The sequence below is a fragment of the Medicago sativa genome, chromosome 7 (assembly GCF_051527215.1).
Source record: "Medicago sativa cultivar Bolivia chromosome 7, Bolivia_mono, whole genome shotgun sequence".
Classification (NCBI taxonomy): domain Eukaryota; kingdom Viridiplantae; phylum Streptophyta; class Magnoliopsida; order Fabales; family Fabaceae; genus Medicago; species Medicago sativa.
In genome coordinates, this window is record NC_140755.1 from 25,229,850 (window position 1) to 25,243,806 (window position 13,957).

The 13,957-nt window shown below is 34.2% G+C and overlaps 1 protein-coding gene and 1 long non-coding RNA gene across 4 annotated transcripts; both read left to right on the plus strand.

Annotated features, from left to right (window-relative positions):
* The first annotated feature begins 5,977 nt into the window (after positions 1-5,977).
* LOC146905129 (uncharacterized) lies at positions 5,978-7,703 on the plus strand. The gene has a single exon (XM_085727857.1). The coding sequence runs from the start codon at positions 6,265-6,267 to the stop codon at positions 7,381-7,383; it is 1,119 nt and encodes a 372-aa protein (XP_085583983.1). The 5' UTR covers positions 5,978-6,264; the 3' UTR covers positions 7,384-7,703.
* A 1,082-nt stretch (positions 7,704-8,785) lies between these two features.
* On the plus strand, positions 8,786-13,626 carry LOC146905130 (uncharacterized). 3 transcript variants are annotated; one of them, XR_015019283.1, is made up of 4 exons: positions 8,786-9,114; positions 10,177-10,301; positions 12,730-12,809; positions 13,342-13,626. It is a non-coding gene; the product is annotated as an uncharacterized LOC146905130 (long non-coding RNA). The 3 variants fall into 3 exon arrangements; XR_015019284.1 differs by having other exon boundaries at positions 12,730-12,804; XR_015019285.1 differs by lacking the exon at positions 8,786-9,114 and adding an exon at positions 9,181-10,018.
* The last annotated feature ends 331 nt before the right edge of the window (positions 13,627-13,957 follow it).

Below are 13,957 nucleotides of genomic sequence, written 5' to 3' on the forward strand. Positions count from 1 at the left end.
AGCTGGAAAGAATAACTCAATTCATCCAGTTATCGTGTTCTAAAATTTGCTGTGATTTCGAGTATTTTTCCAATTTTGGATTATAGATTCTAGGATGACAACGGAAGTGATTTAGATCTACATGTCAGTTCAACAAAATTATTCAAGATTAACGGCAGGAAAATTCAGTAATAAATCAATGGATACTCTTCAAAAGAAATAAGTATATGCAAATTATCACTAATAATTCATAAGTAGAATCAGGGACAAATTTCTAAACCTTCACCATAGGGACAAGGTAATCAAACAAGTGTTGCATATCATACAACAAGAAATTTCAAAACAGTATAATACTCTCCAATATGTGCATAAGAAAGAAGCAATGAATACATTCCATGAAACTTTGCTCCTTCTTTCACGCATTTCCTTATGAGATATTCCCTTCCCATCTCTTCTCCAATTGCTCCATAAAGAGAGATATCGAATTCAACAAAAAAGGGATAAACCAGCAGTTAAACATTTTTTTTTTTATCAAAGGCATTAGAGAAGTTATAAGCAAACAATATGTGGTAAATAGTAAATTTAAAACATAGGTATTCCCTTAATTTCAAATTTCAAATCCACCACTTACTTGCTGGCTAATAAGTTCTCATTCACCTATCAACTCATTAGAGAAGTAATACACTACATCGATATATATGTTGCTTTTATAGGCACCTTACACTCTCTATTGTTGAATGTTTTCGATGTGGGACTTTTTGTCTATTGTGACTATGCTTTTGCCAGATTTATTAAATAATAATATATAATATATATATAATATAATACAATCCGCAAAAAGTGAAGTGAACGAGGAATGCCTCAATAGCAATATTTGTAAGCACTCAACTTCTTTCCTCCATAATGAAGGTACCTAGTTATTGAAGCATTATCATTGTGGAGGTACTTACTTTTAAATATTAAATTCGCATAAATGAGAAAATTGTTGCGAATTTGGTAATTATAAATCACACTAATAAACTTAGATATGTGGGACAAATATCAATGACAACCAATAAACGAAATAGGCTCAAGAAACAACAAAAATAACAAATCTATATCTAATCTAAAAATCAAATGTAAAGCAAAACCACAATCAAACCAAAGAATGACAAGATAAACAAAGTAGAGAATAGAGAACATCATCAAAGATTTGTTCACCTAGTTTGGCCCAAAAATGACTTACATCTGGAGGAGAGAGATGTCTCCTATCAATGAGTCCTTTACAAAGACAGATACAAAAGAGTGATAAGAAATTTACTTCAATAGCTCTCCAAGATCAATCACAATTTCTATTTTTTTTTCAAATCTCATCTCATGGTCAACAGACTCAATGATTTCACTCACCCAAAGTGTTTGCAATTATTTCTCAACTCTAGAATATAAACCCTGAAAGTAATCAACCCTTAGCCTTTGATTTCCTAATGATCTTCACCTTCGGGTCTTCCAAGATTCACCCAAGTTGCTCACAAAGATTCTCCTATCATGTGTTTCCGAACCCCAGAATCTCTCCCAAAAAGCCACCAACCCTTTTCCAAAAGGGCCCTATTTTGGTTCTCGAAGATTCACATCTTGTACCTTTGAATCTCACTCAAAGTCCCTGAACACTTAGACGCTAAGTTCCCTAAAGGTTTCCTAATTTGGTTTCCATGAGATTCTCAAGCCCCCTCATCAAATGGGTCAAATGAAGCTTATAAAGTGTTTAGATTCATGCAAAATCACGCCACAATTTGCCTGGATTGCGCCACGATTGGAGCTCATACATAGTACAATATTGTACCTGATCCTCAAATTGAAACCACAATTTTGTCCTTCGCACAACAATTTTGCTCCAGAACCAAACCTCAAATTGCTGACTTAAAATCGCGCCATAATTTTAACCATAATTTAAACATCAAATTTTGAGTCAAAACTCAACAAAAATAGGAAGAAAAATTGGAATTGTCATGTTTGTATACTCTTCCATCACCAAGTACACTGCAAAACAATATATGGAAAAACCATAGTCACAGAATTCGCTGGTTGACCGGCGAACCGCGAATTGGTTCGCGCGTACCAATTCGCGGTACTTTCGCGTACCGATTCTCCCAAATTCGTGAAGAAATTCGTGGAAACAAGCGAACCACGAGTACCCACAAAAATTCGAGAGTGGGAGAACCGTGAGTTGAGGAACAAAGCTGTAGAATGAGAGTGAGAAGAGCACGAGCAAGAGAGAGGAGAATGAAGAAAGAAGAAACCTAGATCTGTTGTTGCAGCCACTTTCACGTTAGTGAAGAAGATGATGAAACTAGGGTTAATAGAAATTGGACTTCTCTGTTGCTGGACCAGTTTTTTCCTATATTGGGCTTTGTTAAATTTGGCCCAATGAAGAATTGCCTTGTTAAATTTGGCCCAATGAAGAATTGCCTACAGAAATATAACAACAAGAATTATGTGACTATGGGAAAAACAACAAGAATTTACAGATATATAACAATTAAGCCATTAAAGGACTTTCAAGATTATGTATTATCTAATTTTAAAAATAGTGATCAATGCCAGTAACGTTGCCGATGATGGCTAAACGGAGTTCCTCAACGCACATTCCAAATCTGAGATCTTTAACTTGCTCCAGAAATACAGTACTTTCGATGAAGACGATGATGATGAGGCTGAGGGGATGCTTGATCTCATCCTGAAAAACCTGTATAGCAGATTTTCACCGTGGTAGAGCTATTAAAGTGGAAAAGCGAAACACACTTATTAATGCAACAAGCAGAAGATAACTTAAAAGGTCAGAGAAGATACCTTAGAAGTTGGAACTTGGAAATGGAAGTATATGATATCATAATAGTTAAGCTTGGTGTTGTGTAAAAAAGCAATTGATGACCACACTGAGTTTATATTTTGCATACGGGATAGTTAAGTGGTATGATTGGATAAACAACTTAAATTAATTAAGTGCGTATAATATTAGTTTTTAACATGTAAATGCTTCCCGATTCAAAAAACATGTAAGTGCTTGTTTATAAGCTATTTTTATTGAAAAAGATAAAATAAAGACAAATGATTTGCATAAGTGTTTATCTAAAGATCTTAAATACAACAAACAATTCACACCCTTTAGCAATCAAAATTTTTCGTAAGAAACAAATAGAATGAGTGGAAATAATGAGTGGTTTAACAATGATACTCAAACATGCATTGTGTAACATACCCTAAAGTCTGAAACCTGATCATAAGAAAACATCAACCATTTACATTCCATGAAATATCCCTCCTCCTTTCACACATTTTCTCAAATAGTTTATGAGCCCATAGATGTTTGAAGGCATTCTCCTAAAGTTATTTGACGCAATGACGCTCACAGTGGCTTAAAAGCACGGAATTTACCTAAAAAATTTAAGAAAATGTGCATAGGGTCTGCAAATAGAGACCCAAAAAGGTGACTCTCAGCGATAAAAAATGAGAGTGAGAGTCACCAACTCCAGAGATGACAAAATGAGGCGTGTGAGAACTTATCAAACAACAAATCAATGGCAAATTTGAAAGCATTGATGAACAAAGCAGAACACATGTGGGACTTTTTTATAGTTAAACTTACCCTCGCTATATTTCACAAATTTCTGATGTGGGACTTTTTGTTATTTCCGATGTGATACTTAATTGAGTATTTTTTTTTTAATAAGAACTTAATTTTGTCAAGAATTCTGGTAGAATTTTGCTGTCTGCACAGTGCATAATTGTTGTGTACAACTAGTTGAGAAACCTAATTTATGTCCAAAACTATTATCGTGATATTAAATCATTTTCAGTTCAGAATTCATATCTGAACTATTTGTATCTCTCCAAAATTTGTAATAACTTTGATAAATTTTCACATCAATATAAAGTTAAGAAACAATGTGTAATAGCTTCGATTCTAGGACGACAATGGCAGTGACCCTAATAACATTTTCAGAATCAAATGTGTCGGTGCGGTCTGACATTGTTCAACTATTTGTAACTCTTATTTTGGAACATGTCGTCTTTTTAAAAACAAAAAATTCAAAGAATATTGTGATGACATGAGCATATTACAGATAGGTTATTATAATTCCTAAACTTCAGTTATTGATTAATGTAGAGAGAGTTGTTTTGATGTCTAAAGGTAGTTTTCAACTTCGAAAAATAAATTGCTATGATTCATAACAACCAAATAAATGCAGTTTATAGAGCATATAGTCCTGCTATAAACCCAACACATGCTTTTGCAATAAGCATAAATGAAACCACATACCTAAAGAAACGAAAGAGTAACGATTAGGATCATATAATACCTTCTGCATAAGAAAAAAGCAATTGTTATGAAACTTCGCTCCTCCTTTCATGCATTTTATCAAACAGTTTATGTTCCTATATATTTTTAAAGGCATTTCTCTATAAAGAGAAAAAAATTAAAAGAGAGGGGAATGGCTTTCTTAATTCACTGATATTTGTAGGAGTCACATCACTGATTGATATCAACATATACAGTGTTCCAGAGTAGTTTTTTCTTTTAATCAAAGGCGTTGCGGAATTTATAATCGGAAAATCCATGGCGAATTTGAAATATAGGTACTTCCCTAATTTCAACTTTCAAATCCACCACAAAATTTCGGATTATAAGTTCTCATTCACCCATCAACTCAACAAGTAAAGATATGTAGATCTGGAAGGTTTCAATGTGGGATATTTTTATCTATTGTGACTTTACTAGTCGGCAAGAATAAAAATTTGATCTTAAAGGGGCATTCCTCAATCTTATTAAACTCCAATGCCAAGACAACACCTTAATCTCCTCCACAATCTCATCCATCCTTAAACAGAGTTGGAGGAAAATCGCTCTTCTCTTGCCTTCCTGACAACCCAAATTATCGCGTGGCAAATTCATTGGCTTCTCCGACCAACACTCAAAATGGATAAACAAGTCTGGAAGAGGAACAAAAAAGAAATCTAACCAACAAAACACCTTAGCTCAAACCTTACCCACCACATCTCCTTGTTGAACCAATTCGGTCTAGCAACTTCCTCAAATGTGATCAACTCCTTCCACCATCTAGAAGCATATCAAGGCCAAATGTCTTCTTATATACTCCCTCCGTTCTTTTTAAGTGTCTTTTTAGAGTGAATTTTTCGTTCCTATTTAACTGTCGTTTTAGTATTTTAAGGGTATGGTTTGTCAATTGTTCTTATATTTTTCAATAAAACTAATTAATGCTGTATATTTGAAAAACTAAAGTTTGTTTTTTTAAACAAAGTTTGTTTGTTTTGTTTTAAAACAAAGTGTGTTACGTAAACAAAATTTTGTTACCTATGATAATAGTTTCATGAAGACTTAAAATTCTATAAATAACATGAGTAGTACTTGTTAAAAATTTCAAGAGATATGCACAATATTTAGAAAATTGAAAATTGTTTGTTATGAGAGAAAGATAAAACGCACAAAAAAGAAGAGGAATTTGTTGGAGAAAGAGAGTAGTAACTAACAATTGTTTGTTACATATTAAATTTATTGGAAAGATAAAGTGTGTGAAAAAAATAGGAAATTATTAGTGGATCAAAATGAGGGTATAATAGAAAAAAAGTGTGCAAAAATACACTTCGCTATTTTTGTGTTAAAACTCTAAAACGACACTTAAAAAGGAACGGATGGAGTATAAAAAGCCAAAAAAAAAAAAATGACAATTACAAAAGAACAAAGGGTATTTAGGTGAAAGGGATAAGAAACATGATAAGATAATTGTTTCGTATTAGACTATGTGCAATGGGAGTGTTTAACCTGACAGTCAACAAGGAAAACCACTGCAATGGCATGTTGAAGCTGTGTTGAATGAACTGCTGGATGAGAGAGAGGATTAACGGATTCAACACCAATTAATCTGCCACAGAATGCCACGTGGTGGCGTGCAATTGGACCGCACAGGCGCGTGCAGCACACGCGCAGACAGCAGCGTGTGAGCTGCAGACCAGAAGAGAGAGGGATTGCTTTTTGGATAAGCCTGCAGACGTGTCACGCTCTGATTGGTCACGCAGATTTTATGATTTTAATTTTTTAAATCAATTATTTCGGTGAAAAATAATTATAAAAAAAAAATACCAAAATTCATGATTTTTTTTCCTCTATAAATAGAGACTTGGTTCATTTGATTTGGACACAGAAAAAAAACCAAGTTTTTCACTATCTTCATCTCATTATTATCTTTCTATTAGCAAACTAAGTGAAGTTTTAATCTTCTTTTTTGTGAAATGGATCCCAATAATAATCCTTTCAACAGCCAAAATTATTCTAATTTCCCATTTAACTACGAAAATCCCAACAATCATCCAAATCCAAATCTATTTTTCAACCAACGTCCTCAAAACATACCTCAAAACGTACCTAATTTTGGTTTTACACCAAATTTCAACCAGTCATCCTCTGTTCCAAACTTTTATGGATATTATGGATCGATGATGAGATATCCATCTCAAACACCCCCGTTTCATAGTTATATGCCAATGGAGAATGAAAATTTTCCCAGTGGTAGTGCATCTCAATATCCTGAATTTTCAACACAAATAACTTCTGGTGGCATGGCAGTTGCTGATGAAGGCACTGAAGATTCAACTCCTAAGAGCAAGAAAAGTAAGGAACCAGCATGGAACACTCAACAAAATTTGGTGCTAATTAGTGCATGGATTAAATATGGAACAAGCAGTGTTGTTGGGAGAAACCAGAGAGGAGAAACATATTGGGGTAAAATTGCTGAGTATTGTAATGAGTATTGCTCATTTGATTCTCCCCGTGATCTAGTTGCATGTCGAAACCGTTTTAATTACATGAACAAAGTAATAAATAAATGGGTTGGTGCTTATGATGCCGCTAAGCGTTTGCAAGGAAGCGGTTGGTCGCAAGATGATGTGGAGGCAAAAGCCCAGGAATTATATGCATGTGGGAAGAATGTTCAGTTTACTTTAAAGGAAGAATGGCGCGCTCTCCGTGATCAACCACGTTATGTTAGTCAAGTAGGAGGAAATGTTGGCTCAGGAAGTAGTGGATCTAAGAGATCTCACGAGGACTCTGTAGGATTTAGTGCTCGTCCAATGGGTAGGGAGGCAGCTAAAAAAAAAGGAAAAAAGCAAAGCAAGGACGCTGCCTTGGAGGAGGAGAAAAATGAGTGGGTTAAATTCAAAGAAATGAAGGTGCAAGAGATTGAACACTTGAAAGAGTACACTGCAGAAATGAAAGAGTACACTGCAGTGCAACAAGAGAAAAATAGATTGAAGAAAATGAAATTGTACATAAAGTTAAGTTCCCAAGAGCATCTCAATGACAGGAAAAAAGAAATGTTGGAAAACTTGGAGCGTGAGCTGTATGGAAATTAATTTCACTGTAATATTTGTTTGTATTCGGTCAAAATTGTCAGTGTTGTCTAGTCCCCAATGTTTACTTTAAATAATTGTCAGTGTTGTCTAGTCCCCAATGTTTACTTTAAATAATTGTCAGTGTTATCTAGTCCCCAATGTTTACTTTAAATAATTGTCAGTGTTGTCTAGTCCCCAATGTTTACTTTAAATAATTATGCATACTATGCATACGTGACTTTAATTTCACAGAGCCCATGGTATTCATCACTATTTGCTTTACACATACTATGCATACTTGAATTTAATTTCACAGCCCATGGTATTCCAAACTACTTGTTTTACACATACTATGCATCACAGCCCATGGTATTCCTCAGTAGTTGCTTTACACATACTATGCATACGTGACTTTAATTATCATCACTGTCCACCACACATATTCTATATATAGGGACTCAGATCTACTTCCAATATCACAAAAAATTATCATATTTACTTCCAATATCACAAATTGCATTCAGATCTACTTCCAATATCACAAATCTTATTCATATCTACTTCCAATATCACCAAAAATTATCAATGGATCCTTATGATTTCACAGCCTACTTCAAAAACCGTGATGCTGAAGACACTTATATCGTCAACCGATTTAAATAGAGATCATTCAGTGGCAAACCAAAGACTCATTGACGACTACTTTGCCAATGAGCCTACATATGACGATGCAATGTTTCGTCGTCGGTTCCGGATACAAAAACACGTTTTCCTTCGAATCGTTGGAGACCTTTCAAGTAGTGATAACTACTTCACCCAGCGAGTTGATGCCACTGACAAAGAAGGTATATCACCCTTAGCAAAATGTACAACTGCAATGCGAATGTTAGCATATGGTGTGGCAGCAGATGCGGTCGATGAATACATCAAAATAGGAGGTACTACAGCATTGGAGTGCTTACGTAGATTCTGTAAAGGAATCATACGATTGTATGAGGCAGTGTACCTGAGAGCACCAACCCAAGATGACCTTCAAAGAATACTACATGTTAGTGAAATGCGGGGGTTCCCAGGGATGATCGGGAGTATTGACTGCATGCACTGGGAGTGGAAAAATTGTCACTACACCATTTATTGTCTCTGGCAACACTTTTTTTTGCAACATGTGTAAATTGTTGCCTAAAACATAGATTAGGAGACGTTTTATGTAGGTTGCTAGAAATATTTTTGTAACAACATATAAATGTCCCCTAAAATCTTTTTGGAGACGATTTTGAAGTGTGCATAAGATTTATTTTTGGTGACATTCAATAAGTGTCCCCATAGAGACGTTTGGGGACGATTTTCAAAGTTGCATTGAAAACTTGTCTAAAATCCTAATGCGAAAGATGAGAGAGAATGGCTGAAAATATGAAAACTACACAATTACCCTTATGTTATTTTGATAACGCCAAATTGCCCTTCTCTTCTAAAACGTCAAGTTACTTGTTATTTCTCTTCTTCTCATTCAGTTCCACCGCCATCGGATCTTCAGAGTTCCATCGGATCTACAAAGTTCCATCAGATCTATTGTTACTTTTGAGTTTTGCCTTTGATCTTTCAGTTTCTCTTTTTCTCACTTCTTCTTTAGTGACTATCCTAATCTGAAATCCAGATTTCAATTGCGATACCACCATGAACCGTAATTTTGCTGTCCAAATTCCAATCGTAGCAATCGTGAGACCGCTATAAACCCTAATCTCACTCCTCTATGTAAGGTCCTAATTTTCCTTCTCTTATGCTTTCAATTTTGGCATCTTATCTTCTATTCTCTTTGTTCATCTTACAATTTCGTTGTGATTCAAATTAAATTCTAATTTTGTTTATTTATTTAGTTTTTGTTTTTGTGGCTTCTACGTAGTACTATTATGTATCTAGGATTGTGGATAAGTTTGGAAGGTGTGAAGTTGAAGTGAAAGTGTTGAAAACAAGTTTTGATAGAAGGAATGTGTGAGTGGGAGTTTGTTCTTTGAGTTTGAGGAAAGAAGAAGGAAGTAGGTTTTATCATGTGGTCTGAAAGTGAATATGGTCATTTAAATGATTTTTTTTAAAGAAAAACTAAATGAATATATAGATATATCAAAATGGTATATGGATATCACAATGAAAAATTTAGGTTAATTTATTCAGAAGAATTTTATCCTCCAATACTTTTTTTTTATAGTATTAATGATCACTTGCAATGTTTGTGTTATGGTGTGTATTCTATAATGATAATGGTACTAGTTTAATTGAGATGTTGACCTTAAAGTACTTGTTCCTTTTATGCTTATATTAATAGATGGGAAAAAAAGAGATGTACTGTATATCACTTTGTAAGCAAAACGTGTAATGGGATCCCTTATATGTTGTTTTGTTTAGGAATTAGCTATTTTAATCCATGGCTTTGATACTAAGCATATCAAATTGACCATTATTTTGATATTTTGATGCTAGGCATATCAAATTGGCCTTATGATTCTAGTCTTTAAGCTATTTTAATTGTTGTGTACTTCCCTGCTAAGTATCGGGACCTATCGGATATGTGTGCGACAACAATACTTTGGCATTTTTGGAGTATCGGAACTTCATAGATGCAACCGCGATGTATTTATTCTGTGCTACAAAAAAAAAACTTGTAAGATATAGAATTCTTTTGATATTCCTATTTAATATCTAGTATGAATCTCATGCTTTATCATATGATATATGAATTATGAATCTAGCAAATGAAACATGGGAGTGGGTCAATCTAAAGAGGTAGTTTGTGTGGTTCTCTCATAATAGTGTTTGCAGGGACTTTTTATGCTATTTCTACTTTTGGGGCACTTGGATTTGGAGCTAATATTTGATAAAAGAAAGAGACTTCACGGTGCAACAATGGTTGTGAATGGCTTCAAATTCTTGACACATTTCTCAAGGTACTCTTAGGCTTTCTCGTATTTTGCTCTTAATCCCAATTTGAAATTACTATAAGACATAATTTGAATTCTAAATTATATGGTATTAGTATCATTAGAACTTGCTATTACGTTAGGCATTGCAAGATTGATCTTCATTAACTAATTCTAAGTTAGGTACTCCAACATTGACCTTCTATAACTTGTGGTTGACCTAAAACTAAATTTGATTAACAAATGTGAAATGTGATTACGTCACAATTGGTATCACAAATACTGAAAATACCAAGTGTATCTTAGAAGCCGCCTCCACAAAAATTTCAATGCATGTTATCTCATGGGCCGTACACTTCAAAGAACAAAAGACTATCGCCAATAGGAATTTGAACAGAGATTAGTTTTCTTGCATAATTTAATATGTTAATTATAAGGTACTAGCTTACTCAAATGAAGAAGGAAGTTGGGTAAAGTTACCAAAGGAGCATTAGTGAGCTCCCAGGAATGAAATTACTTTGAACTTTTTGAACCATCATTCTCTAGTAAAATAACGAGCAATGCTAGTGTCAAACACTTTAACACACTCTATTGGTCACACTCTCTCTAATTGGTCCACGTCATCCATATAATTCTAAACCTTAACTTGTTAACCGGTTTTCCAAGTTAGCTTGTTTTATTTTGTTTTTAATTTTTTTATTCTTTTTTCCTTTTCTGAGTATTGATTACTGTTTACAAATCTCACTAAAACACCATCAACAAAAAAACTCCATTAAACCACCGTCCACCATGACCCTTTAGTTTCTGCATCGGTGCACCATCTCTTGTATCTCTGCCACCACTAATAGTGTATTTCATTTTCGTTGTGTAACCCTTGTGACGTTTCTCCATCAAGTATGGTGGTTTGTGCGATAAAGGTCGGATGATGCCCGGACCTAAATGACGTTTTTCGGCGCTGATGGCGTGCATGTAAGACGGCATGGTGGTTCAATTGGATTGAAAAGAGAGAGCCATGGTGTTTTTTTGCTTGTCCTTGGTTGATCTAAAATTTAAATGGCCATGGTGGTTGAACAAAAGTTTTATAGTGGATTAAGAGATGGATTTGGTGTTTTATTAAGGTCATAATGAGAGATTGACAACAAATTTGAAGTTGAGTGGTTGTTGATGGAGGTGGATTAAGGTTAGATGAAGGGATGGTCCTGGTGGTTTGAACAGGGGAGATAGATCAATTGTTTCCCTATGTTGGTCTTGGTAGAAGACTAAATAAAAGATGCAGTAACCTGAAGAAGCGGTAGGCCAGAAAATGTTTCAAGATATGGATGACGTGGACCAATTAGAGAGAGTGTGACCAATGGAGTGTGTTAAAGCGTTTGACACTAGCATTGCTCTAACATAATATGCCAAGGGTTGTTGTTGTTGTTGATTCTATTTGTGTGGGCCATGTGGGACCTTTCTGTTTAGTAACAACTACCATCCCTTACTTATGTTTCTGCAACTTGTGTTGGTTGTGCAATATTTTACTCATCGTCTTGACTTTTATCTCGAGGGCTTCCTCCTTTGAACCTTATTGGCATGTCTAACCTAGCTTGATGTAAAAGTTTTATTTATTAGCTCTTTCTTTGGTATTAACCTAGCTTGAAGGGTTTTGACCTTAGTTTAGTTTTCATTTAGGAATTGAGCTTTTATCTTTTTGTATGCTACTGTATGTTCGTCTAAGGCATGTCAAAATGGCTCATTATTATTTACATTGTATCTAAGTGTAGTTGATGGAATTGATGATCAACTTAGTTGAATGTTTGTTGATTTAAATGGGTTGGCTTCAACTTGTGGCTTCACCTTGATGGAATATATTTATGGGATTAATCTTGTTAATATAGTAAAACTAACATCACTGAAAATGACCCCAATCATATTAAGTCTTTATGGTATGTTTTTAGTTGAAATTAGTTTAGAAACTTGCAAACTTGATGTTGTATAAATTTTAATTCTTGAAGTGATGCTTTTATTGGGATAACTTCTTAGAAGTATTAATGTAGGATGGAATGACAGTAGAGTACCATGCATGATCGGGAGTATTTGGGGAAATAAATGTTAAAGGTGAATCATAATATTTATTCAAATTGTATATGAAGTTATTGAGTAATTGTTTATTTAAATTGGTAACTGTGTAATTAGTATAAGGTTTATTATATTATATTAAGGTGGATCATGATATTTAGCTTGTGATGTTGGTGCTTTTGAAAGTTAGATTTGGATTTGTTGGAAACTTTGGTGTATATGGAGTTAGAAGAGAACATAAGTTATAGTGAAATTTTGTTGAAACTTGAGACATTGTTGAACCCTAATATCCCTTGAACTGCGCGACATCACCATCTTTTCAAAGATGAGTTTCCTTTTTTCAATTCAACGGTTATGTGAAAATTGGAATTGATTTAATGGTTGATTTTTGTTTCAGGTTACATCTATTATGTTGAAAGAAAATTAGCTTCATATGGTAAATACTCCTGCTCGCGTCATGTTGATTTTGGTGGTAAGGTAAATTTAGTTGGTGAGCTTAATATGTAAAAGGAACTTATATATATATAATTGAATTTATTATAATTAGATAATACTAGACTTGACATTGTGTTGGCTAGGCATAAGGTGTGTATGTTTCGTTTGACCCCATCAATGAATTCGGAGTGGAATGGTATTGTGGTTGCAATTGCTAATTGGGTTTGAATTTAATATTGCATTGCTGTTGTTATATTATGAAAGATAAAGAATGGCAATTTGCATGATAGTTATGAATGAAATTTTTTGAGTTTCTTTGTTCTTAGCAGAAAATTCCCTTTCTAAAAAAAATTTCAGACATCCATAAGTTTTTAGAAGCAAGTCCATGAACCTTACATTTGTCAAGGCCACTTATATTTTGTGGAAAGAAATTAAACTCAAACAGGGTTGATGCTCCTAGATATGTTGATTTTGGTAGTGAGGTAAATTTGTGCTTTTAAACTAAATCTTGTTTTGTTTTCCTTAAGCATATTAATTGTATCATTGACTTGTTCTACTTTTTTCTATTTACTAGCAACTTATAAGGCAGCTGGTGATATGAAGTGGATTAAGTGGAATGAAGTGATGTTGGTCGTTATGTGGAACACGCTGCAATATGTCTTGGCATTGGTTCGATTTATGTGTGTATTTGGTGTAGAAATGTTCTTGTATCATTGAAAATAAATGTGTATTGATATGCGAATGGTAAAATATGTTGTTCTACTCGTACGGATTAGTCAAATTTTGCTTTCATATTTTAGTACTATATATTGTAAGGAATTAGTTGATTTCATCTTATAGACAAAAAAAATTCCATGAATTGAACACGTGCAACTGCTAGATTTTTTTTTATATAAAAAATAACATTAGCCATGGTTCAGTCATGATCATGGCTTTAGTATTTTTTAAAAAAAATTATATTCTATGGCTACGTTTTTCGCGTGTTCTTATTGTTCGACCTTTAGGCAACATTTAAAAGCGTCCCCTCAAATTCCCCAAAAAATCGTCCCCTATTCCTAGGGATTAGGAGACGTTTCAAAAAAGTGTGCCCAAAGAACATGAAAAAACGTCCCCATAGACTATAGGCAACGCTCGTATAGGAGACCCCTGAAAAACGTCCCCTATACTTTTAGGCAACGTTTTTCATAGTT

Coding starts and splice junctions, on each gene's coding strand:
- LOC146905129 (XM_085727857.1), top strand. CDS start 6,265: ATGGATCCCAATAATAATCCTTTCAACAGCCAAAATTATTCTAATTTC.